The 26,985-nt window shown below is 38.3% G+C and overlaps 3 protein-coding genes across 3 annotated transcripts; 1 reads left to right on the top strand and 2 right to left on the bottom strand.

Moving 5' to 3' along the window:
- Nucleotides 1-3,246: 3,246 nt before the first annotated feature.
- On the bottom strand, nucleotides 3,247-3,741 carry LOC104111199 (berberine bridge enzyme-like 22). The gene has a single exon (XM_018775953.3). The coding sequence runs from the start codon at nucleotides 3,739-3,741 to the stop codon at nucleotides 3,247-3,249; it is 495 nt and encodes a 164-aa protein (XP_018631469.2).
- Nucleotides 3,742-7,609: 3,868 nt separating this feature from the next.
- On the top strand, nucleotides 7,610-9,678 carry LOC138899275 (uncharacterized). Its single transcript, XM_070185421.1, has 4 exons — nucleotides 7,610-8,188; nucleotides 8,285-8,859; nucleotides 8,968-9,127; nucleotides 9,376-9,678. Exons 1-4 carry the CDS (start codon nucleotides 7,610-7,612, stop codon nucleotides 9,676-9,678), a joined length of 1,617 nt encoding a protein of 538 aa, XP_070041522.1.
- A 4,485-nt stretch (nucleotides 9,679-14,163) lies between these two features.
- Nucleotides 14,164-14,511, bottom strand: LOC108942800 (berberine bridge enzyme-like 28). The gene has a single exon (XM_018775954.3). It carries the CDS (start codon nucleotides 14,509-14,511, stop codon nucleotides 14,164-14,166), a length of 348 nt encoding a protein of 115 aa, XP_018631470.1.
- Nucleotides 14,512-26,985: the final 12,474 nt, after the last annotated feature.

The raw sequence follows: 26,985 nt of genomic DNA, 5'->3' as shown, positions 1-26,985 counted from the left end.
TATAGTGTCCAGTATTACCACAGTGACTGCAAATCTTATTCTCAGAAAGTGTTAGGTACTTGCTTTTGGAATCCCATTTAGGTGCAGAGTTCCCAAAGCCATGTCCCTTTCTATTGCTACTACGGTGTTCTTGTAGACATGAAAGTGCATCGGAGGACCAATTCCATTTACATGTTCTATCAAGTTCATGCTTAACCTTAGTCAAGTCCTCATTCAAAGCTATTACTTGTTCATCCCTTTTGTATAGCTCATCTTTTACCTTTCCTAGATCTTCTTCTAGTGTGAGTTGTGTGACACTAGCTATTTCTTTACCTGATCCTAACTTCAATTTCAGATTTTTAGATCTAAGATCTAAGATCTAAGACAGCTATGTCAAATGCATGAACCTGGTTCTTCAAGGCATTATTTTCTTTTTCAGTTTCACAAGCCCTAATTTCCAGGTTTTTGCATTTTGCTTTTAAAAGGTTACACTCTTTTGACATTTGTTCTTTTTCAGAACTTATATTCTTAGATTCATCAATTAAAGTTAGCAACAATTATGATAGTCTATCTTTAGAAAGGAATTTAAATTTTTCTCTAAGGTCTAGAAAACTTATCTCAGATTCTTCATTAGGTTCATCTATAGATTCTCTAATTGCCATAAGAGCTCGTTCAACATTACCATCATCGTTGTCCTCATCTGAACTCTCTTTCCAAGTAGCAACCATTGCTTTGGATGGCCTTTTGTTGTAGTTCTTCTTATCATGAACCTGTTCCTTCTTCCGGATCCTTCTTTCAGATCTCTCCTCTTTCCCCTCGACTTCCCATATAGAACAATTCTTAATCATTTGGTCTTGTTTACAACATTTGAAGCATCCATCAATCATCTCCAAGTGATATTGATCATTGGATAGTGGTGGCCAAGTGAATTGCTTTTTATAGTTTCCAGGTAGTGCACTCACTTTGATCTTTTCCTAAGGTGTTAGCCTCTTCAAGGATAGCCCGCTCTGATACCAATTGTTGTTTTATACTTCAATACCATATAAGAGGGGGGAGGGTGATTTGTGTGGTGCTTGATTTTCGCGTGCACTGGATTATCGAAGGACCTGGTTCTTTTATGTGTTCCTTACACTACAGTACGCAGAAAGTAAAGAACACAAGGATTTTTACGTGAAAAACACCTGGCTCAAAAGGTGAAAAATACCACGACCTACTACCCAGTAGGATTTTCTCCAAACACTTCACTACAATTCTGAGCCAACAACAAAGTTTACAAACTCTTGCAAACCTAAGGATTACCTCTAACCCTTGTAGCAACCAACCTCTGGTTGTTGCGACTGCTTCAAGTTAACTCTAACTTGAACAATACAACTAGAGTTTACAACCTCTTGCAAACCTAAGGATTAACTCTAACCTTTATAGCAACACGCCACAGACTGTTGTAACTACTTCAAATTAACTCTAACTTGAAAGATACAACTCAGGTACCTAGTAAAATTTGCTTCTTAGAAAGCTGAAAGGTACAACTCAAAACGCCTACTACACTTTGAACTAGAAATAAAGAAAGACACATAAAACTCTTTATGGAGTTGGTTCTTCAATCTGGTTCGTGTAGCTTCAGGATCGCACTCTTAAATCTCACAGGAATTGCTCACAAAATGCCTTGCTATTTTGCTCTCAATTCATGCTTAACTTCAGTATATGTGCATCACATGTAGAAGAGAATACAACTGATATTTATAGAGTTAGTAGAAAAAGGATTAACTAGAGTTCTAATGCTTTACTCTTCCTTGGTGGAAGAGTTCTAGTTATCTTCAACTTTTAACTTTTTTCTTATCTTGGATAGAGTTCTCTTCAAGTAAGGAGTCATGCTCCGTATCAAATATGCAATATTTTCGTTCAAGGATTATTAAAAATAACCACTTATACTTATTCCTTTCACGTGCATGCCTTTTACTTGATTCTGCCCGTCACCTGTGTACACTGTCCATGGACCTGGTTCATGCATGTATTTCTTTGTCAATCATCAAAACCAAAACTGCTCAGGTCAATAGATACGTATAGAGTCTTCGCACTATCGAAGAAATTTTGAAACGAGACTATCTTCACCAAGTACGTCTTAGATTCGATCTTTGACATGTAAATAAATTTTCAACACGAATTGGTCTGTCTAGGATTGTTATGTCTTATATTGCGTGTTACGAACATCTATATGTAATCTTGCATGTTATTGTTATAAACAATGTTCGTCTTGGTAAATTTTCTTTGCCTCTTCCTCTGTAAGCGTCAATTAGTTACTCACTCATTCAACCACACCCTAGTTTGTCATCTCCTTTTTCTAAATATCATGTACAGGCTCTCTGATTGTTAGAGCTCCAATTATTGTTATTTTTGTTTGAGTGGTTATAAAACTAATTGTAACACTTGTCTCCACCGATATATATTCTCTAAATAAGACATGAGTAGAAGGGAACCTTTGGATATCTTCCTTTTGGGTCAAAAGGCATTCAAAAACATAAGTGGATCATACTATCTCAATCAAGAATTGTGCACCTTTGTTTGGATATACTTCTTTTGGAACAAAAGATTCCAACTATATTTGAACCTCATTTCCAACGTTTCTATTTAATTATCTACTAGCACACTAATTCTATTTGGCAAGGAATTATTTCAAGATTTTGAACGAAAGTTATAAGGAAATGATATCCTTGCCACTTATAGTTTAAATCGTAAAAATGATCCTACAAGTATTTCTTACGTTTAATTTACATATCTCCTATAAAAAAAGTCATATAACTACAATAGTATTTGTAAATGGACTACACAAACAAATCTCCCTATTTGTTTTTGCCTTTCTGCAACAAAACATCTTTAAATTGATGGTTTACGCTACGTAAATTAGGTTAGGGAGGGAAAGAAATAGTAGAAAGAGAGAGAGAAGTAACAACATCAATAAGTAGAGTAGAGAAGTGTGAGGAAATGAACTCATATAACCAGTTACAATTTGAATAGAAGAAAATGACCCTACAAAGATCTCTCGTGTAATATTTGTCGACCACTTGTGTCTTATTTTGTTGATCTCCTACGAAAAGAGCATAATGAAAAAGAACATCTGTAATGGTCGATATAATCGATCTCCCAAGAAGTGTAGTTACGTGGAAAGCTTGAAGTGATTTGTACTTCATTTACCTATCTTTTAAATTGATACTCTAAAAGGTGGAATACTCTGTTTGTATCTAAAAATATTGCCAGGATCCACTTTGCTCTTCACCTTAGCAAACCTCTCAAAGTTTTGAAATACTTTGCACCCCAAACTTTAGCCTTTGAATAGCTATATACTCCATCATTAGGCCCAAAACCAAGATCCCTATAATTGAGATAAGCAGTTCTAGGACAATGTGACAAAAATGGCTTTATTTTCTCATAAAGCTCCCTTAACCATTTAATCTTCTTGATAGATATACTTTCACTATTATCACCCCAATTCACCATATACTGAATATTGAACAAATTTCCCTTCGTATGAGGGAATGAATGTTCAAACTCTGAAATTTCTTCCAATTTTCCACCCAATGGATCCAATATTATCATAGGTCTTTCTTCTTCCAAAAACATGTCTTTTATCATTTCCCATACTTCTTCTTGCATTGGAGTTTTCACAACATCAGACGTCGCCTTTTGGTAATTCTTGGTTTGTGACACAGTATTATTCACTAAAAATTCAATTGAATCGTTCGTTCTCTTAGATGCAAAATGCAACATTGATCGAATCCAGGGTACAAGCATTCTTTCTTTATGCAGGGCAATTCACTGCAGTTCCCCACTGGATCTTGAAAGCAATCTTTGGGTCTAACCCGAATTCAGGGAACGTTTGATTCAATAAAGGGGTTAACTCACTCGCTCTCCCAATAAATAAGCCTTGAAAAGAAACTTGGACTATTTTTCCATTTCCAAATCCCATATCTTGAATCAAAACCCTCATAAACAAATCTTTAGAAAATTTATGTGACACATTTTGCCATTGATATTTGGCTGTAATTATATATTATTAGTGCATTACTTACCTTACATTTTGGGGCTTTAATGCTAAACTATACTATATTTGTGCTAAATTAAGTTTGTTTTATGTGTAGGTACGTTGAAGACGAAATTGAGAGCAAAGTAGAGATTTTATATTTATTTTATACACTACAAGAATGGAGTTATGATTATTTAATTAGTTGATATATAAGGATTAAAGTTTAACATTATTTAATCGAAGCAGCATCAGGCGTAGCGAGCTACTTTGCTCGCGTTAGAGCAAGCGAGGCGAGGATTAAAGCGTGCGACAGAGCTTGCGTCGCACAGGCTACAGCGAGATGAAGGTCGTATTTTGCCTCGCGCCGCGAGGCCTGTAGCGAGGGTGTTCCGGGTTTTAAAGCCTATTTTATCTCCTTTTTGATTTTGGACTTGGTTATTTCGTTTTGTTCTTTTTCCTACACATATAAATAATTATTAAATACCATTTTTCGGGATTTTGTTTTGCGACCGGAGGCAAGAACATCACGTAGAACAACTTTTGGAGAAAAAAATCATCGAGTTCTTCATTCCTTTATCTTTTCTTTATAATTTATTTTTTGCAAAATACTTGGAAAATTGTTACTACGAATATGAGTGGCTAAGCACTCTAGTTCTAGGGTTGTGGTTGACATGATTATTAACGTTTATTAATTATATCTTCGTTAATTAGGATTATCATCTTGTGGTTGTTTCTTTAATTCTAGTTTTAACTTGTGAATTGCTGTAGCTACCAATTCACCCTGCTATCTATGCTATGCGTGTAAAAGCCGTATTTATATTAGAGTAGTATTAGAGAGAGCTTGTTTCTGAACCCGTGGCTCGGAGGAAGATTTCGCGGTTAGGATAGGAATATACCTAACATTTTTGCTTAACTGAATATCGTATATATTCGTTCATGATAGACTCAATACCATAGGAATATGAGGTTGATATATTGTGGGCAGGCGAGTAGTATTGTGGGAACATGCTATTCATATAAATGATCTGGTTAATTAGCAACCATAGATAATCAGGATTAATGAGTGTGATTATTGAACTTAATAGGATTGATAAACCAACCACAACCCTGGAATTTTCACCTCCTCTGAATTAAAATCTCATCATACACATTTGCATTCTTAATATATTAGCTGTTACTTGTTTAATTTCCGCAATAGTAGATTAATAGAAAAATATCACTCTTAAATATCTTGGACAATTAATTGAGTTTAGTTTGCTTAGTTTACAATTGATCTAAGTCTCTGTGGGTTCGACATCCGACTTTCGAGCCACTTTATTACTTGACGGCCAAGTATACTTGCGTGTACATGGGAAACCAAAACATTTTTTGCGTCATTGCCGGGGACTTAGTTATTGATTGTTTAGTTAAGTTAAGCTTTTATTGGTTCAAGTTTTAATTTTTAGTTTGCTTTATTTATTATAACGCATGCTCTTCTCTTGAATGCGGAGGAGTAGAAGCGTAAACAATCTCCTTCCTCTTGATCCTGAAATCGAACGAACACTTCATAGAGTGAGGAGGGAAGTCGAAGCTAGAACTAGAATTGAAAGAGAATTGAACATCGTAGTTCAACCACAGCCAATAGAGATGGTGGGTAATGAAGAGCGTCCGGTGATAGAGGCTGCAAGGCCCAATCTGGCTCTTATGACTCAGGCGATTGTGAAGCATGATATCACGGGTCACTTTGAACTCAAATAGTACATGGTACAACTGATTCAATCCATAGGGCAATATGTGGGTCTATCTCATGAAGACCCGCAGAGGCACATTAAAAACTTCCTGGAAATTACAGACACTTACAATTATCCGAACGTTTTCAAGGACTATATCAGACTAACATTGTTTCCCTTTTCACTGATGGGGGAAGCTAAGGAATGGTTACAAAAGGAGCCCACGAACTCACTCCACAATTGGGATGATCTAGCAAGTAAATTCTTAATCATGTATTTTCCACGAAGACGACAAAGTCGCTGAGGAGCCAGATTCTTGGGTTTTAACAACGAGATGGTGAGACTCTTCGACAAGCTTGGGAAAGAAATAAGAAGCTACTCAGAGTCTGCCCACACCATTGTCAGGCTGATGGGGTGTTGGGTCACACTTTCGTTGATGGGTTGGACGAGGCATCAAAGATGAATCTTGACTCAGCATGTGGGGGTAGTTGCATGGCAAGACCGTATAGTGAGATCTAGATCCTTCTAAACAATTTCACTGCTAATGATAATAATTGGCAAGGAGATGGGGAGCCACGAAGAGCACTTAAACAAAAGTCAACATGTGTGATCGAGCTTGATGATTTCTCTGCAATGAGGGAAGATATAGCGAGATTAGTGAATCAGATGAATAAAATGACAATGCACCACGCACAACAGATGCAACATGTGTAACAAATGTCTACTTGCTGCGAGTTATGTGGTGAAGGTCAGACAAGTGACATATGTCCCGTGAATCCTGAATCAATCTACTACATGGGCAACAAGCTAGAGGGCCGATAAATCAACATGCTCAATATGGTAACACATAAAATCCGAACTGTAGGAATCATCCTAACTTCTCTTGGGGTGGAAATTAGAATATTAGACCTCAAGTGAATTACAATCATCCACCTCAACCTCCACAACAAGCAGAGGAGAGTTTGACTGACATGATGAAAAAGCTCTTGATAGACAATCAGAAAGTTATGGCTGAGAATCAACAAGTCAGGGCTGAGAATCAACAATTGCACACATAATTCAGAAATCTAGAGAGGCAGTTTGGGCAAATGGCTAACAATCAGGATACTAGACCTACTGGAGCTCTTCCAAGAAATACAGAGAAAAATCCTCAAGTCAATGCAGTGACACTGAGAAATGTGAGAGAGGGAGTTGGAAGAAGTTCCTAAGAAAAAAAGGAGCAATCTGGGCTCGAAAAAGAAAGAGTGCCAAAACCTGTAGAGGTGGATGAGAGAAACAAAACATAGCCTGGGCAAATATCAGAGAGGGTGCCACCACCATTTCCTCAAATATTGAGAAAGAAGAATGAAGACCACATGTTTCATAAATTCTAGATATGCTGACGCAGATACACTTGAACATCCGTTTGGTGGACATGCTCTGTGAGGTCCCAAAATATGCAAAATATATTAAGGACATAGTGGCAAATAAAAGAAGGTTAAGTGAGTTTGAGACCATAGAACTTACTGAGGAGTGCACTTCCAGGATTCAACATAAGCTTCCACAAAAACTTAAGGATCTCGGTAGTTTTACCATAACCGTAAGGATTGGTGAATTTGACGTGGGTAGAGCCTTGTGTGATTTGGGTGCAAGTATCAATCTGATGACATTGTCAGTATTCAAATAATTGGGCTTAGGAGTCCCGTCACCCACCACGGTGATGCTACAGTTAGCTGATATATCTTATATTTATCCTGAGGGGGTAATTGAGGACGTCTTGCTGGACATTGGGAAGTTTATTTTTCCTGCAGATTTTATCATCCTAGATTACGTGGTTGATGAGTTAGTTCTTATCATCTTGGGATGACCTCTTTTGGCCACTGGAGATGCAATTATCAAAGTCCGAGAAGGTAATATGATCCTCATGGTGGACAATGAAGAAGCAGTCTTCAATGTATATCGAGCCATTCAGTTGCCTCGTCATTACGAGGACCTAGCCATGATTTCGGTGGTGGAGATAAATGAACTAGCCGTAGAGCCAAGTGCGTTTAAAGAAGATGCACTAGAAAAGGCATTTATGTTGTTCAATCACTTAGAACTTGAAGAAGAGATTGAAAAGATGTTGCAAATTCTGGATGCATCGTGCGAATACATACGAGAAAGAACCCAATTTGAGCCTCTGGATAGGCCAATCTGCCCGCCTCCTAAACCCTCAGTTGAGGAGGCCCCAAAATTAGAACTTAAACCCTTACCATCTCATCTTCATTATGCATATTTGGGAAATTCTAACACTTTACCTGTGATTGTTTCTTCTCATTTGTCTGAATTGCAGGAAGAAAAGCTCTTAAGGGTGCTGAGGGAGCACAAACATGCCGTTGGTTGGAAAATGTCTGACATAAAAGGTATTAGCCCTGCATTCTGCATGCACAAAATACTCATGAAGGAAGGACACAAGCCTAGTGTGGAGCATCAACGCTGCCTAAATCCAATCATGAAAGAGGTGGTAAGAAAAGAAGTAATTAAGTGGCTCGACGCAGGTATAGTATTTCCTATGTCCGATAGCAAGTAGGTAAGCCTTGTTCAATGTGTACCTAAAAAGGAGGGTATGACTGTTGTAGTAAATGAACAAAATGAATTAATCCCAAGTAGGACTGTGACTGGTTGGCGAATATGCATAGACTATAGGAAGTTGAATAATGCTACACGAAAAGATCACTTCCCTAGCCCCTTCATTGATCAAATGCTTGACAAGTTAGCCAGACAGGAATACTATTGTTTCCTTGACAGCTATTCGGGGTATAATCAGATTGTTATTTCCCTAGAAGATCAAGAAAAGACCACTTTTACATGCCCTTATGGCACTTATGCATTTAAGAGAATGCCATTCGGGTTGCGTAATGCACCTGCGACCTTTCAAAGGTGTATGATGGCTATTTTCACCGATATGGTGGAACGGTTTGTGGAGGAATTTATGGATGATTTTTTTGTGTTTAGTCCTTCTTTGGATGAATGCTTGACCAATCTTGCTAAAGTGCTTGCAAGGTGTGAGGAGACTAATCTGGTACTGAATTGGGAAAAGTGCTATTTTATGGTACGTGAAGGTATAGTGCTGGGACACAAGGTGTCCAAAGATGGACTGGAAGTTGACAAGGCTATGGTGGAAGCATTTGAAAAGTTGCCACCACCGATTTCAATGAAAGGAGTTTGGAGTTTTCTGGGACATGCAGATTTTTATCGTTGATTTATAAAGGACTTCTAAAAATTTTCATCTCCTTTGTGCAGGTTGTTAGAGAAGGATGTGCTGTTCAACTTTGACGATGCTTGTCTGAAAGCATTCGAGGAGCTGAAAAAGAAGTTAGTGAGTGCACCAATCATAGTGGCTCCTAACTGGAATGAGCCATTTGAGCTGATGTGTGACGCTAGTGATGGTGCAATTAGGGCCGTATTGGGCCAGAGGAGGAGAAAAATATTTCACTCCATTTACTATGCAAGCAAGACTCTCACTCCCACTCAAATAAATTATACTGACAGAAAAAGAGATGCTTGATGTAGTGTGGGCGTTCGATAAATTTTGGGCCTATTTTGGTTGTCACCAAAGTCATCGTCTACACATACTAGGTAACCATCAGGTATTTGTTTGAAAAGAAAGATGCCAAACCAAGGCTAATCTGTTGGGTTTTACTTTTGCAGGAATTTGATTTGGAGATCCGAGACCGTAAAGGAATAGAGAATCAAGTGGTTGATCACTTACCCAGGTTAAATACTCGCAATCATGTAGCTGAGGGAGATGTCATCAAGGAAACATCTCCGGATGAGCAATTGTTGGCCATTACTGCTGGGGAGGTGCCATGGTATGCAAATTTTGTGAACTATCTGGCAAGTGGAAAGATGCCGCCTGATCTTGAACCTTATGCTAAAAAGAATTTCTTGCCATATGTGAGGTCATATGTGTGGGATGAGCCATTTCTGTTCAAATCTAGTATTGATCAGTAAATGAGAAGATGTGTTCCTGAATCTGAAATAAATGCTATCTTACATGAATGCCATGCATCGCCTTATGGTGGTCATCGTGCGGGTGACAAAACAGTAGCTAAGGTGTTAAAATCGGGTTTCTATTGGCCTAGGGTGTTTAAATACGCCCATGAGTTCATGAGGAGGTGTGATAGGTTCCAAAGAATAGGAACAATCACGAAAAGGCATGAGATGCCATTGCACGGTATTATGGAGGTTGAAATTTTTGAAATGTGGGGAATTGATTTTATAGGTCTATTTCCCTCATCCGGTGGGTGTAACTAAATTTTGGTGGCCGTTGACTATGTGTCGAAGTGGGTGGAGGCCATAGCTCTTCCTACCAATGATGCCAAGGTTGTGGTCAAGTTTGTGAAAACGCATATCTTTACAAAGTTTAGCACTCCTAGAGTGATGATAAGTGATTGGGGCACCCATTTTTGTAACAAGCTCTTGGACAATGTCTTAGCGCAATATGGGGTCAAACATAAGGTTTCAACCACTTACCATCCTCAGACTAGTGGGAAAGTCGAAGTCTCAAATAGAGAGATAAAGTAGATCCTGGAGAAGACGGTTAGTGCAAGTAGGAAAGATTGGGCTGCAAACCTTGATGATACTCTATGGGCATACCGGACCGCCTACAAACCTCCAATCGGAACCTCCCCTTACAAGCTAGTTTATGGGAAAGCATGCCATTCACCGGTGGAACTTGAGCACAAGGCCTATTGGGCAATAAAGAAGCTGAACTTTGATGCAGACTTAGCGGGTAGAAAGTGGGTGATGCGATTGAATGAGCTTGATGAGTTTTGCTTGCATGCGTATGAGAATGCCAAGTTATATAAAGAAAAGACCAAGTGCTGGCATGATAAGCATATCCACCATCGTGAGTTCGAACCAGGCCAATTGGTTCTCTTGTTCAATTTGAGGTTAAGACTCTTTCAGGGGAAGCTCAAATCGAGATGGTCGGGCCCATTTGAGGTAATGAGAGTCACTCCACATTGTGAAATTGAGCTGCGCATCTTAGGTGACGAGAAAACGTTCTTAGTGAACAGACAAAGAGTAAAGCACTATTATGGGGGTGACTTTGATCGTCAGAAGTCAGAGGTGTTACTTGCCAACTATTAGACGCGATTCTGTGCCGTGCCACGACGTTAACTCAGGCGCTTGTTGGGATGCAACCCAAATTTACTGCTTTTTTTTTTAATCTTATTATTGATGTATTGTTTGTTTTTGTTTTGCAGGATTATAAGCATAGGAAGCAAAGCCATTAGAAGTGTGCAAAAATGAGTTAGATGGTGAGAACTAAGTGTGGGGTACTCACACAAAGGACCATGCCTGGGGGAAGTCTGAGTACCCCGTGAGCCGCTATTGCTTCGGCCTTTGACCTTTCTAGGAGTTTCTTGTCCACCCTTGTTATTGTTTTGCCTTATTTGTGCATTGGGGACACAACACTCTTTTAAGTGTGGGGTGGGAGAATTCTCTAGCTAATTACTAGTAGGATGTTAGAAAAATATTAATTTCTTATTTTTATTTTTGTAGTGTTGTAGTATTTTAGTAGCTTAATTTTTTTTTTTTAAATCGAAAAAAAAGGTAGAAAAATTGGACTATTCTCGACGATGTATCTCCTAGACAGTTTTCTTGAGGGAGTTAAGTCTAAAGAAAAAGGATAAAAAGATTTTCTTTGTATGTAGTGTAGTAATTCCCCCTTGGTTTTTCTTTGTGCCGCGGTTCTTTTCCAAGGGTTTTGTTTAAACCGGGTGTAGTTAGTTTTATTTTTTTAGGAGTAGGAGCCATTGTGAGATGAATTGAATTGAAGCAATATCTCTTGACTTTGTTATGCCTTGAGAATAGTGAGTACTTTGGTTGTGACACTTAGGCTCAGTTTTTGACTCTTGTATAAGTACCTTAAATTGTATGATCTTAAATTTTCTTAACTACTTTGACTAGAGTGTCTTGATGAGTCCGATACTGAGTGAGTTATGTGCCATGTGTGTGTGAGGTTTGTGTGTTATTCTGTGCATTGCATTTGATGTCTAGAACTTTTTCAGTGTGTTTGCAAAGTGAAATAGTAGTGTTGTTCAGTCTTGGAAGTGATATAGGCATTTCTTTGTTGAGCCAGATATATATAGTTTACCCGTCTAATTGTTATGTAACGTAGTTAACCCCTTTGAGCCTGTAATCATATTTCTTTGGCAATCACATTTAAGACTTACCCATTTGTTTGAATTAACCATCTATTTGTACCTTTTAACCTCTCATGAGCACTTGAATTGTTATGAACTTTGTAAAAGTTAAAGTGTGGGGTGGTTAGTTTGGCTTTTGAGTGGAACTAATGAACTAAGGAGAAAGGTGCACTATTTTAAAAAAGTAAGAGCCACTTGAATTGAAAAAGAAAAGAAAAATATAATTGTATTACTGTGAAAAATATTCCCTAATAGTGGTGACTCTTGATGTAATTGTGCTTAAAGAAGTATGGAGTTAATATACATTGATGTGAAGGTAGAGTTATGGTTTGACACAAGTATGGGGTTAAATGTTAAAGTGTATGTATTAAAGTGCTTAGGGAGGTGTAGTCACTCTTATATCCAAATGTATCCTACCCGACCCGCAGCCTACATTACAACCAATTAAAGTCATACTTGATCCTAGACTGAATGAGCTCGATTAGTAGTGTAGTACGATACGGGCAAGCCTATGGTGCATCTTTTGTGGCATATGAATGTTATTTCTGAGAGTGAGTGAATTCTTTCTATCTTGAGTTCCTAATTGTTCTTAAATTTTATTGTGTGTGGAACTAATCTCTTTTGTTGTGTGAGGGCACTTGATTCATGAAGGAAAGGTAATGCCATTGACCTCTATTTTAGCATAAGTGAGTGAGTTGTGAATAATGCATGGTACTTGCGAGTCAAATCTTGAGGTGAAGATGTTACACCCTTGTGCTTAGTCTATTTTAAAGATTCTTGGTGTGATGAGTTAGGAGAAATGTTTAAAAGGTTGTGCCTATATAAAGTGTAGTTTGATTGCTCGAGGACGAGCAGCGTTTAAGTGTGGGATAGTGATATTTGGCTATAATTATATATTTTTAGTGGATTACTTAACTTATATTTTGGGGCTTTAATGCTAAACTATACTATATTTGTGCTTAATTGAGTTTATTTTATGTGTAGGTACGTCGAAGACGAAATTGGGAGAAAAGTAGAGATTTTATGTGTATTTTATATACTACAAGAATGGAGTTATGATTATTTAATTAGTAGATATATAAGGATTAAAGTTTAACATTACAAAGGAAGATAAAAGAGACAAATCAAAAGAAGACAAAAAGAACAATTGAAAAAAGAAACAAAAACGTGAATTGGAAATGTTAGGCAACAAAATTGAATCGAAGCAGCAGCAGGCGTAGCGAGCTACCTTGCTCGCGTTAGAGCAGGCGAGGCGAGGATTAAAGCACACGATAGAGCTTGCGTCGCACGGGCTAGAGCGAGATGAAGCTCGCGATTTGCCTCGCTCCGCGAGGCCTATAGCGAGGGTGTTCCGGGTTTTAAAGCCTATTTTGTCTCCTTTTTTAGTTTTGGACTTGGTTATTTCGTTTGGGTCTTTTCCCTACACATATAAATAGTCATTAAACATCATTTTTTGGGAGTTATTTTTGCGACCGAAGGCAAGAACATCACGTGGAACAACTTTTGGAGAAGAAAATCATCGAGTTCTTCATTCCTTTATCTTTTCTTTGTAATTTGTTTATGCAAAATACTTGGAAAATTGTTACTACGAACATGAGTGGCTAAGCACTCTAGTTCTAGGGTTGTGGTTGACATGATTATTAACGTTTAATAGTTACATCTTCGTTAATTTGGATTCTCATCTTGTGGTTGTTTCTTTAATTCTAGTTTTAACTTATGAATTGTTGTAGCTACCAATTCACCCTACTATCTATGTTATGCTTGGGAAAGTCGTGTTTAGATTAGAGTAGAATTAGAGAGAGCTTGTTTCTGAACCCGTGGCTCGGGGGAAGATTTCGCGGTTAGGATAGGAATATACCTAACAATCTTGCTTAATTGAATATAGTATTAAATCCATTCATGATAGACTCAATACCATAAGAGTATAGGATTGATATATTGTGGGTAGGCGAGTAGTATTGTGGGAACATGCTATTCATATAAACGGTCTGGTTAATTAGCAACCATAGATAATCTGGATTAACGAGTGTGATTATTGAACTTACTAGGATTGATAAACCAACCACAATCCTGGAATTATCACCTCCTCTGAATTAAAATCTCATCATACACATTTGCATTCTTGATAAATTAGTTGTTACTTGTTTAATTTCCGCAATAGTAGATTAATAAAAAAAACATCACTCTTAAATATCTTGTTTTGGAGTAAATTTATAGTGTTACCTTCCAATTTTCTACGAACCGTAAAAGCAGTAACCTTAGGTGGAATACGTACCAATTTTATTTTTCAAGCTAAAATAACACCAAAACTTGATCCTCTTCCTCCTCTTATAGCCCAAAACAAGTCTTCTCCCATTGATGTTTTGTCAAGAATTCTTCCATTGACATCCATAACACGAGCATCGATAATATTATCCGCTGATAGGCCAAATTTCCTCATTAAAGTTCCAATTCCACCACCACTACTAAGCCCACCACTACCAACACTAGGATATAATCCTCCTGGAAATGCAAGAATTTCACTTTTCTTGGCAATTTCATAATAAAGTTGCCCTAATGTCGCACCTGTTTGAATCCAGGACGTTTCTTCGTTTTTGTCAATTTTGATATCATCAAGATTGATTAAATCAAGCATAACGAATTGGGTATTGGTAAAAGAGCGAAAAGAGAGACCTTCATAGTCATGTGCACCACTTTTGACTCTAATTTGTAGGCCAAATTTCAGGCTATAAAGAATAATAAATTGGATTTCTGACTCGTTTTTAGGGGCGATAATGAAAATTGGATGTGCAGATAAGGAATTTAGCCACCTGTGATTTTTCTGGGCATATTCTAGAAGAGATGAATGTTATGAATAATAATGTTGACAAGGATGCCACAAGGGATGAGAACATGGTGCCACGTAAGGGCTCTAGAAAGATCATTCCTCCAAAAAGACTTGAGGACTACGTGTAACGACTCAACCGGTCGTTTTGAGCTCCAGCACGTCATTCGGCGGTTTGAGGCCTTGAGTAGCTTCACTTCTGGTATTATGACTTGTGCGCGTGGTTGGAATTGAATTTCGGGAAGTTCGGAGTTGATTTGGAAAGAAAATTCTAATTTCGGAAGCCTTAAGTTGGAAGAATTGACTAAGGTTTGATTTTTAAGTAAACGACCTCGGAATCGGGATTGGAAGGTTCCAACTGGTTCGTATGATGATTTTGAACTTGGGTATATATCCGGATCGGATTTTGGATGATCTGGGAGCATTTCTGCGCCTATTGTGGAAGTTGGCATTTTGGAAGGACTTCGTAAATTTAGGTTGGAGTGCATTTCAATGCTATCGATGTCCGTTTGGGATTCTGAGTCTGGGAATAGCTCTGTATGGTGATTCTGGTACTGGAAGCGCATCGGGAAGTGGATTTGGAGGTCCGTAGGTCATTTCGGGGTCATTTGGTGAAAGTTACAAATTTGAAAGTTTTTGGAGAGTTTGACCTGGAGTGGACTTTTTGATATTGGGGTCGGATTCCGATTCCGAAAGTTGGAGTAGGTCCGTAATGTCAATTATGACTTGTGTGAAAATTTGAGGTCAATCGGACGTGATTTGATAGGTTTCGGCATCGAAGGTAGAAGTTTGAAGCTTCAAAGTTTATTAGGTTTGAATTGGAGGGTGATTCGTAGTTTCGATGTTATTTGATATGATTTGAAGGCTCGCCTGAGTTCGTAATGTGTTTTGGGACGTGTTGGTATACTTGGTTGAGGTCCCGAGGGCCTCGGGTGAATTTCGGAGGGTTAACAAATTGAATTTGGCCTTATGAAGGTGCTGAGGCTGCTGTCTTCTGGTGTAAGCGCACTTGCGAGGTTAGGGCCGTAGGTGCGGAGCCGCAGAAGCGTCCATGAGGGTCGCATAAGAGGCTTAAGCTGGGGAAGGCTGGGACCGCAGATGCGGTCGAGTTTCGCAGAAGCTGGACCGCACCTGCGCACATGGAGCCGCAGGAGCGAAGGTGCAGAAGCGGATGGGGGCCGTGGATGCGGAGTTGAGGGGTATGAAGAAGGACCGCAGAAGCGATAATGTGGCCGGATCTACGGAACCGCAGAAGCGGTCAAGGGACCGCAGGTGCGAGAGGTCGCTGGGCAGATTGTTTTAAAGAGTGAGATTTGGCTCTTCTTCTCTCATTTTTCACTTGGTTGAGGCGATTTTGGAGAGCTTCAAGGAGGGATTTTCATCAAGCATCATAAGGTAAGTGATCTCCATCTATTTCAAGTTAAATACATGATTTGTATAAGGATTTAAGCATGAAAATTGGTAGAAATTGTGGAATTTTTGGTAGAAAATCTAGAAATTATATTTTTGGATTTTGACCATAAAATTGGACGTGGAACTTGGAATAAATTATTTATTTGAGCTTATGGTGATATGGGTAAGGTTTATCTTCGAAAAGTTTCGGAATCCGGGTACGTGGGCCCGAGGGTGGTTTTTATCGACTTTTCAAACGAAATTGGGAATTGTTATAAATAGATTTATAATGAGTATTTGAGTATATATTTATGGAATTTCCTAATTGTTTACTAGTTTCGGAGTGTTGGGCGTCGGTTTTAGTTGTCGGAAGGCCTTGGGATATTGAATTCCGAAGTGAGGTAAGTCTCTTTTCTAACCTTGTAAGAGGGAAATAACCCCATAGGTAAAATAATACGATATGTGCTTCTATTTATGGGGGCTACGTACGCACAAGGTAACGAGAGTCCATGTGTAGCTACTATTATGCTAAGTCTGGGTAGTCTAGGACAAAATCATGCTATACTTGCGATATATGCAACCTTATTGTTAATTTAAATTGCTTAAATCATATTGAACTTGGTAAATGAATTTTTAAAAGGCTAAACTTCATTTTTCTTGACCGTTAAATGAGAATTGACATTTTCTTTGATAATTACTCCTTAAAGAATTTTTGATTGACTGTTGAATGTGTTTATCTTTTGTGGAGCGGGCGGAATGCCTCGGCAGATTAAATAGATGCATCTATGGTTTGCTCCGTTCGACCCTCGACAGTGCATAGTTTAAATATTTATGTTGGAGCGGACCATACGACCTCGGCATGATTTGCGCATGATTGAATTGATTGCTTTGAAATTTACAATAAATGATATTGCCTCCTTGGCCTGAGATAAATTGTTAAATAATGGGAAATAAATTTGGAGATTTCTTAATTATAAAAGAACTACTTACCTACTTCAAAATATTGAGCTTACAACCGTTTTATATAATCCATACTTAATTATATCATTGATATCCTATGTATAGCCAATAGTAAGTGTCGAAGTCGACCCCTCGTCACTACTTGTTCGAGGTTAGGCGGGATACTTACTGAGTACGCATTGATTTACGTACTCATACTACACGTGCTGTACATTTTTGTGCAGGTACATATATGTTTAGTGGCCTTGTTGGCGCAGAGGCGCGGTTATGGCGGGGACTTAGGTGAGCTGCATTCTATACTACGATCCGCAGCCAGCAGAGTCTCCTTCAGAGTACTTACATTTTTTCTGTCCAATTTGTATTCCGGACAGCTGTTGTATTTTATTTTATACTCCTAGTTAATGCTCATGCACTTGTGACACCGGGTTTTTGGATGATTATGGATAGTTCTGTATTGAATTTGTTAAAAATATTATTATTTACTATGTAAATCCCAATTCTTTACTATTTAAATTGAAGGAAAATATGATTTCAAAAGTAACAAAATGAGAACCCAACTAAGTATTTATTGTTGGCTTGACTTACAGTGGTGTCTTATGGATTTTGGGTCGTGATGGCAAGGAGGAAGATCACGTAATTAATAGGCAGAGTTAGTTAGCAAAAACAGTATAAAGAAGAGCGTCGTGGGCAGAGCAAAGGTAGGAAAAGGTTGTTATGAGTATTGTCAATGTTCTCTTCTCCTTCTTCTAGTTCCTCACCCCTTCTGTTAGCCTATCCTATTTTAGTTTCCTGTTTTCTGTATTTCCATTGCTAGCTGCAACTTGAGAGTTGTTCCTACAATTTGGTGATTGTAATTGAGTTCAAGTTCTATTAATACTATTGAGATTTCGATACTGTTGCATTGGTGCTTTCATCCAGACGTCTTCCATGGATGACCAAAAACTCAAGTCTCTAGTGGATGAATCTGTTAAGGTGGCAACATGCTCTTTTGCTAAAGATCTGGAAGACATACGTTCGTTGTTAATGGAGGTGATGGAACGGTGAGCTGACCTCTCTAATGACCATGGTGCAGTTGCTCCTACCCTTCGTCATAAGCCGGCGTCGGTGGAGATAGGTCGTTTCCATGATGAGAATCCTGAGGCTTGAATATTTCAGGCAGAGAGGTATTTCGATTTTTACAAAATAGCAGAAAATCAACGATTATCAATTACATCGTTCTACCTTGATGGTGATGCCTTGGAGTGGTACCGGTGGTTATTTCACAACAAGCAACTCGTGGATGCTGAGCACTTTGCTGGGAAGGTGTGAACCTGCTACTATCGGAAGGGATTAGAGTCTGCAGAGGGTCGCCTTGCTAAGCTCCATCATCGCTGATTTTAAAGCGAGGTTTGAAACACTTGCTAATGAGAGCGATGACATGACTGATAGCAGAATTGTACGTCTCTTTATTTATGGGCTTCATGAGGATATTAAGAAGAGGAATTAACGAAGACTACCTATAAAAACTAAAATAATTACTTGTTTTTACCTACATTGAATCTATTTACATGTTATACCCATGCGATCTAACTTAATTACCCGACTACCTATTTCCCCTTGACCCATATGTTTTTCATCAGTCTCATCGTGTTGAATTTGTCCTCTTCTAATTAAAGTCCTCTTCTTAGTTTGTTTTTGGGTATTTTTGAGTTGAAACCGTAGAGCAAACTTTTGAGAAGTAATAATTAAAATGATCAAACTCAATATTCCTTTAACTTGCAAATATACAATCACTTTTACTATGTGGAGACATGATGAGGAACATTTTATCTAGTCACGATAAATCCTCTAAAAAAAATTATTATTATTTTGAACTTTCAAATTTAAAATTTAATTGAAATAGCGTATAAGTGATATGAATTGCAAAAGGATTGTCCTAAATTTTTGTCCAATTGTTGTCCACATTTTTAATAAATAAATAATAGTATTTATTAATTAATAATATTTAATAACATTAATGGAATTCCATGGAGGTATTATTCAATGCATAAGCTCTCTTTGAGTTAATTAGATTACGTGACAACTGATATTATTTCAGTTTAATAATTGAATTTAAAATAAAAAATTAAACTCTTTGCGTACAATTGTATACCCTGTTGGTATAGCTATATGCTATACTGGTATCATATGTTACTTGGAACATTTTTGGTTGTATTAGCTACATTTAATTGATACACTATTTAATTTTTCTTTAGTAATAGTAGGATAGTACAGTATCTTTAATTGTTTTAATTTTCCTTTATGCATGTGTATTATGTAATCATTTTGATTTTTTCTTTATGTGTTTGTTTTATATAATAGTATTATAGTACAATATCTTGAAATACATTCTTGTATTAATATGTGGTACACTATTTTTTGATTTTTCTCTGTATGCATGTGTATTATGTAATAGTAGTATAGTCATATATAGTTGCCTGGATTAATTAGTAGAACTGTATAACCTATTGGTATAATTATATGTCATATTGGTATAATATGGTAGTTGGAATATATTTTGGTTATTTTAGCTGCATTTTTAAGTGAATTCTATTCTGAAATGATTTATATGATCATGTTTTGCTGTGTTGGATTTTCTTGTACATATGGACATAGATTTTGTGTATTATGTAATAGTTTTTATAGTTATATACAGTTGTTGGAACGACCCCATACAACTATATACCTTATTAGTATAGTTATATACTATATTTGTATCATATGCTAGTTGAATCATGTTTTGGTTATATTAACTATATTTAATTGGTACACTATTTGATTTTCTTTTAATAATAGTAATATAGTATAATATATTAAAATACTTTATTATATTAATATGTGGTACACTATTTTTTATTTTTTTCTTTATGCATGTATGTTAGGTAATAAGTCATACAATTTTCGGAAATTAACCAATAAAGTTGTATACCATGTTGGTATAGTTATATGCCATATTGGTATCATATGGTAGTTTGAACATTATTTTGTTTGTTTTAGCTGCATTTTTAAGTGATTACTATTCTGAAATTATTTATATGAACATGATTTGCAGTGCTGGAATTTTTTTGTGCTGATGAACATAGATTATATGTATTATGTAATAGTTTTTATAGTTATAGGTAATTGTTCGAACGACCCCATACAACTATATGCCCTATTAGTATATGGAATGAGCAAGTTGCTTTGCGAATATTTAGCTTGCAATGCGAGCATATAATTTTCTCATACTTTTATTGTATTCTTTAATATTTTGGTACAATAGTATAGTCGCAGATAGCTGTAGCAATATTCTAGGGCAATCATATACTCTGTTGGTATACATGTATACCATATTGGTATCATACGGTACTAGAAGTCTTTTTTGCTACTTATACTTTTATTGCATTTTCTAATATTTTATTATATTTCTATTCTAACTAGTATATAAGGAGATTTGGTGGCCATAGATTATGTTTTCTTGCTCCATAACTGGTTCTGATACTGCTAATGGTCGAGTGTGTACTGATATTTATAGGGAAGGAGATCAAGGTTTGCATGGCAATCACGTGTTGATTCTTAAATTCTGATTATATAATTTATGGTGCTCAGCACCAGTCAATGTGATATTCAGTAAATTAGATCAAGTGACAACTGATATTATTTTAGTTTAATAATTGAATTTTAAAAATGAGAAAAAAAGATAAAAGGTATATTATACTAGTTATATTAAAAAAAAAGTGAACAAATATTTACTATATCAGTTTTTTTTCTTATTGTATAAAAAAAATAGTGAAAACAGTAAATGAAATTAGATTATGAAGAGAAAAAAAATATAACAAATTAAGTTAAATGAAATTAGAAAAGGAAAAAATAAAAAATTAAGAAGAAAACGGGAAAAAAGAAAAGGTGTAAAGAAAGAAAAAAAGGAAGAAAAAAAAAGAAGCATAGAAATAAAAAAGTATTGGAGAAAAAAGAGAAAATTCCCCACAAAAATAACTATGGGTAGGAAATGTAATTAGTTCGATGAATAAAAAAACAAATGGGTATGCAAGGGTAAATAGTTTTATTTTTGTAGGTAAATGTGTCATTCTCCCATCAAATTTAGTTTTGGTCCATAAGCCCAAAAGTTATGAAGAAACTGTTGACTTGGCCCATATCCACGAACGGCGGATCCAGGCTGAAAAGGGACCGATTCGACCCGCTTTTGCTAAAATCCCACCCTTGTTGCCAACACCTAATTCAGCTCCTCTGCAGCAGAATCCATCTTCATCGACAAATCCTAACACCACCTCTCATCATACCTCGACTCGTCCTCCTCTCAAACGATTGACCAATGTAGAGATCCAAAGTCGCCGAGAGCGTGGTTTGTGTTTTTACTGTGATGAAACGTTTACCCCAGGACATAAATGTTAACCCCCCCCCCCCCCCCACACACACACACAACTTCTCTTGCTCACTTGATGATTCCGATATTGAACCTCATATGTCGGAACCCTTCGTTTCTGACGAATTCCTAGCTGAGAAGATGTAGTGCCTAGAATTGGAGGAGCATTCCACGATTTCGTATCATGCATTGGCCCGCAGAATTTCTCCATCCACTCTGAGATTTACTGGCCAGCTCAGTGGAGCTCCAATACAAATTGTGGTTGACAGGGGAAGTACACATAATTTTGTCCAACCAAGAGCTGCTAAGCATCTTTAACTAGTTATTGAGTCGGTCCCCAAATTTGCAGTTATGGTAGGGAGTGGCCAGAAACTACCATGTGAAGCAGTATCTCGACAAGTCACTTTGCTAATTCAAGGAAGTACCCTGGTGGAGGATTTATACATTTTGCCATTTCAAGGGGCAGATATCATTCTCGGGGTAGTGTGGTTGGCTACTCTAGGGCCCGTACTCACTGATTATGCGACCCGAGTGTTTGAATTTACATTGAACGGGTCTCGGGTATCGTGGCAAGGGGATTGTCCCACTGATGCTCAACCAATTCAATTGTACAGTTGTAACGACCCGGCCGGTCATTTTGAGAGTTATAGCCCTGTTTCCCCCATTTCTACTTCTTTTGTGCTTTACAACTATATTATGTCTTACCGGGTTAGTTGGTTTAAGTCCGGAGTGGTTTTGGAGTTAATTGAGATACTTAGTCTCTTAATTGGAAGCTTAATTGGAAAAGTCGACCCAATGTCGAATTGTGGGAAAATGACTTTGGATTTGAATTTTTATGGTTCTGTTAGCTCCGTTAGGTGATTTTGGACTTAGGAGCGTGTCCGAAATGTGATTTGGAGGTTCGTAGTAGAATTAGGCTTGAATTGCCAAAAGTTAGAATTTTGCGAGTTTGGACCGCAGGTGCGATGTAGTTCCCGCACTTCGAGCTTTTTCACCATTTTCATCATTTTTAGCTCGGAGTTTGGGGATTTTGAGAGAGATTTCGGAGTAATCACTAAGGTAAGTTTGTTGTGCCTATTTATCTTCAATAATGGTGTTTTCCCACTGATTTTACACCTAGTTGTTGAGTGTTTGAGGTGTGATTTTGGGCGATTAGGGCTTGGGAATTAGAGAGTGAATTTTGGGGTTTTGGAGGGGCAATTGAGGTCGGATTTTGATAAATTTAGTATAGTTAGACTCGTAAGTGAATGAGCTTTCAGTTTTTGCGACTTTCATTGGGTTTCATGACGTGGGCCCAGGGGGCCGGGTTGAGCCGATTTCGGATTTTGGACTATATTTTATTAGCTTTCTTGTGGAATTAATCCTTTTAGCCAATATTGATTATCTCGTATTGTTTATGGCTAGATTCGGGGCATTTGGAGGCCGATTCGTGAGGCAAAGGCATTTCGGAGTAGGATTCTGCGCGGTTGAGGTAAGTAACAGTCTTAAATCTGGTTTAGAGGGTATGAAACCCCGAGAATTGGTATGATGTGAATATTTGGAGGTAACGCACATGCTAGGTGACGGGCGTGCGAGCGTGTACCATGAGGGATTGTGATATGGTCCGTCCCGTGAGACTATAAAGTCGAATAGCCATTGGTATTACTTGTTTTTCCTTGTATTTGAGTAATTGACTGCCTTTCATGTTGGAAACCATGCTTAGGCCATGTGATATCACTGTTGGGACCCGCAGCGGTTGTATACTTGTTGAATTGACGGCTAATTGATTTCTTGTACTCAGTCACAGTCTTACTTGTGTGTTATATCTCCGTTCCCTCTCATTTCTTGTTGATATTTGTTGTATTATCTGTTGGGCTAATTATTATGATATTCTGAGAGCCCGAGGGACTGGAGAGGTTAGTGACTGAGATAGGGCCTGAGTGTCGAGCTACGATCTGTGAGGTATATGGATCACATTACACGCCGCAACAAGCCTTCGGGCTATATATATATATATATATATATATATATATATATTATTGGATCGGGTTACACGCCACAATAATATTGGATCGGGTTGCACGCCGCAACAATATTGGATCGGGCTGCGCGCCGAAGCAATATAGCGCTTGGGCTGAAGGAGCCCCTTCAGAGTTTGTACACCTCCAGTGAGCGCAGGTACCTATTGAGAGTGTGTATTGAGGGCTGAGAGCCCAGAGTATGAGCTGTTGAGATGAGTTGAGTGACTGCTGCCTTGAGAGGTTGTACTTGCTTTTATTTCTTGTTGCATTTAGTTGTTATCTGTTGTTGTTGTGAAATTTTTGGAAGATTCATATCTGTTTTACTTGAGCTCGAACTGATTTGACTTATACCACCGGATTTGAAAGCATGTTCACTCTTTACTGAAAACTTTGGAAATGATCTGTATTTTTATAGTTCGCCACAGCTTCTCAATTCCTTATTTAATTATGTTACTTGCTGAGTTGGTTGTACTCATGCTACACCCTACACTTCATATGCAGATCTAGGTGTGTACGATTCTGGCGATCGCTGAGTTCGTGCGCGGGCTGATTATCGGAGACTTACGAGGTAGCTGCCGGCGTCCGCAGTCCTTGTTTCTCCTTTCTTATTATCTTTTCTCTCTTGTATTGGCATTTGGCACAGACTGTAGTAGACTCTATTTCTTCTAGATTGGTTGTTAGATGCTCATGACTTAGTGACACCCCGATGTCGGACTATCATTTCGCACTTGTGTTTTGGGTTTTTACCCCGTTATTATGTAAACCTTCAGTTAGTTTAATTGCTTTAGCTCACTTCTGTTGTATATTGAAAGTATATTGAGAATTTCGGCTTGCCTAGTTCCATGATAGACGCCATCACGACTGGTTAGATATATGGGTCATGACAACAACTTAAGGCGATTGGCCGCTAATGATGCCATTGCCTCTTTCTTTTGTTTGGAAATGGTTACTGATAAACATGGAGGAACCGGGAACACATCTGCAGATTCGGCGGCAGAGCTTTTGAAGTCTTATGAGGATGTATTCCAAAAACCAGCTGGCTTACCTCCTTCCCATGCTCAGGATCATGCAATTTACCTCAATCCTGGAGCCCAACCAGTGAATATAAATCCCTACAGGTATCCTTATTTTCAGAAACAAATTATGGAGCAACTTGTGACTGATATGCTTAAGGAGGGAGTGATCAGACCTAGCACCAGTTCCTTATCCTTACCGGTGTTATTAGTGCGTAAGAAGGACGGCACGTGGAGATTTTGTGTTGAATACTGTGCACTCAATGCCATCACTATTAGGGATCGTTTTCCGATTCTACTATTGATGAATTGTTTGATGAACTCCATGGTGCGCATTATTTTTTAAAAAATTGGACTTGCTTTCCGAGTATCATCAGATTCGAGTAAGACCTGAGTTTGTGGCCAAGACTGCGTTCCGAACTCATGATGGACATTACGAGTTTCTCGTAATGCCGTTTGGCTTGACTAACGCTCCTTCAACCTTTCAGGCCACAAAGAATAAAGTTTGCATGCCACTCTTACGTCGCTTTGTATTGGTTTTCTTCGATGATATACTAGTGTATAGTCCAACTTGGAGCGAGCACTTGAAACACTTGGTTGCAGTTTTGCAATTGTTGCGCCATCACAAATTAGTTGCTAAGCAGTCCAAATGTTTATATGGGCAGCTTTCGGTTGATTACCTGGGACATATAATTTCAGCACAAGGCCTTGCGGTGGACCCTAACAAGATTATCACCATCCAACAATGGCCTCCACCCCGTTCAGTGAAGGAAGTTCGGAGTTTTCCTGTGTTAGCTGGCTACTACCGGTGCTTCATACATCACTATGCTACTATAGCTAGTCCTCTCTCTAATTTGTTGCGTAAGGATTCCTTTAAATGGTTAGAGGTTGAACAGTGTGCCTTTGACGCTTTGAAGGCGAAGTTGGGATGCACCCCACTCTTAGCATTGCCAAAATTTAGCCAAGAATTTCAAGTATAAACTGATGCATCGGGGTTGGGCATTGGCGCAATACTCTCACAACAGGGCCATCCCATTACTTATTCCAGCCAGAAATTAAGCCCACGGATGCAAAGCGCTTCGACTTACCATAGGGAAATGTTTGCCATCACTTAAGTTGTGAGTCGATGGCGGCAATATTTGTTGGGGAGGCAATTCATGATATTCACTGACCAACAGTCATTGAGAAATTTAACCACGTAGAATATTCAAACCCCAGAGCAACAAAAATGGCTCACAAAGTTAGTGGGCTATGACTTCCGCATTGTTTACAGGCCTGGTAGGCATAATCGTGCAGCAGACGCACTCTCGCATACTCCAGAGGCAGTTCTTATGGAAATTTCAGCCCATTCTTTTGCTCTGGAACATGAGTTGAAGCACTTGAACCTTTCCCACCCAGAACTCTTAAAAGTGCAGCAAGGGTTGAGTGAAGGGGATGGAGCTTATGATGATTATCAGTTCAAGGAAGGTCTTTTGTTTTATAAGGGAAAGTTGGTGATACCCTCAGATTCTCCTCTACGCCAAAAGCTGATGTACGAACTTCATGACATGGCCATAGGGGGCCATGCTGGAATCGCACAGACTTACCATCGTTTGACTTCCAATTTTTTTTGGAAACAGATGCGTAAGGATATTCAAACTTCTATTGCTGCATGCCAAACGTGCCAACAAATGAAGGACTCTAATTTACACACTGCTGGGTTATTACTACCCATACCCATTCCAGACCAAGTGTTTGAAGATATTGCTATGGACTTTATCACCTGCCTACCTAGTTCCAAGGGAAAGACTATGATTATGACAGTTGTCGATCGTCTCACCAAATACGGTCACTTTATAGCTTTGCCTTCCACTTTCTCCTCATACACAGTAGCCGAAGCTTTTGTGGTTGGAATAATCAGACTTCATGGTCCTCCGCGAACCATTGTAACTGATAGAGATCCGAGATTCATTCATTCTTTTTGGCAGGAAATTAATCGCTTGCAAGGATCCACTTTGGCGATGAGCACTGCCTATCATCCCCAAAGTGACAGGCAATTAGAGGCTCTCAACAAATGTGTGGAGCAATATTTACGGTGCTTTGTGGCTGAAGTACCATCTAACTGGGTAGCTATGTTGCCTTGGGCAGAGTACTAGTATAACACCTCCTACCAATCTTCTGCGGGCATGACACCTTTTCAGGCCTTATATAGAAGAGCATCTTCTACCATAGCTCGCTATATCTTGGGAAGTAACTGCCAGAAACATAGTCGAGTGACATTGCATTCGAGGTGGGGGATTGGGTGATTGTTAAGTTAAAGCCTTACAGGCAGTCTTATATCCATCTCCAACGTGATCACAAGCTAGGGAGGAGATACTTTGGACCTTATAGAGTGCTAAAATGTATTGGGGAAGTTGCCTATCGATTGGAGTTACCTGAAGCTGCCAAAATGCATTTTGTCTTTCACGTTTCGATGTTGAAGCACTGAGTGGGTAATCCTGAACATCAAGTGATGCATTTGTACCTAACTGATGCACCAGCTCTTGAAGTGCCGAATTCC

Source organism: Nicotiana tomentosiformis, chromosome 9, assembly GCF_000390325.3.
Source record: "Nicotiana tomentosiformis chromosome 9, ASM39032v3, whole genome shotgun sequence".
Lineage (NCBI taxonomy): Eukaryota > Viridiplantae > Streptophyta > Magnoliopsida > Solanales > Solanaceae > Nicotiana > Nicotiana tomentosiformis.
This window is presented reverse-complemented; position numbering and strand designations above follow the sequence as displayed.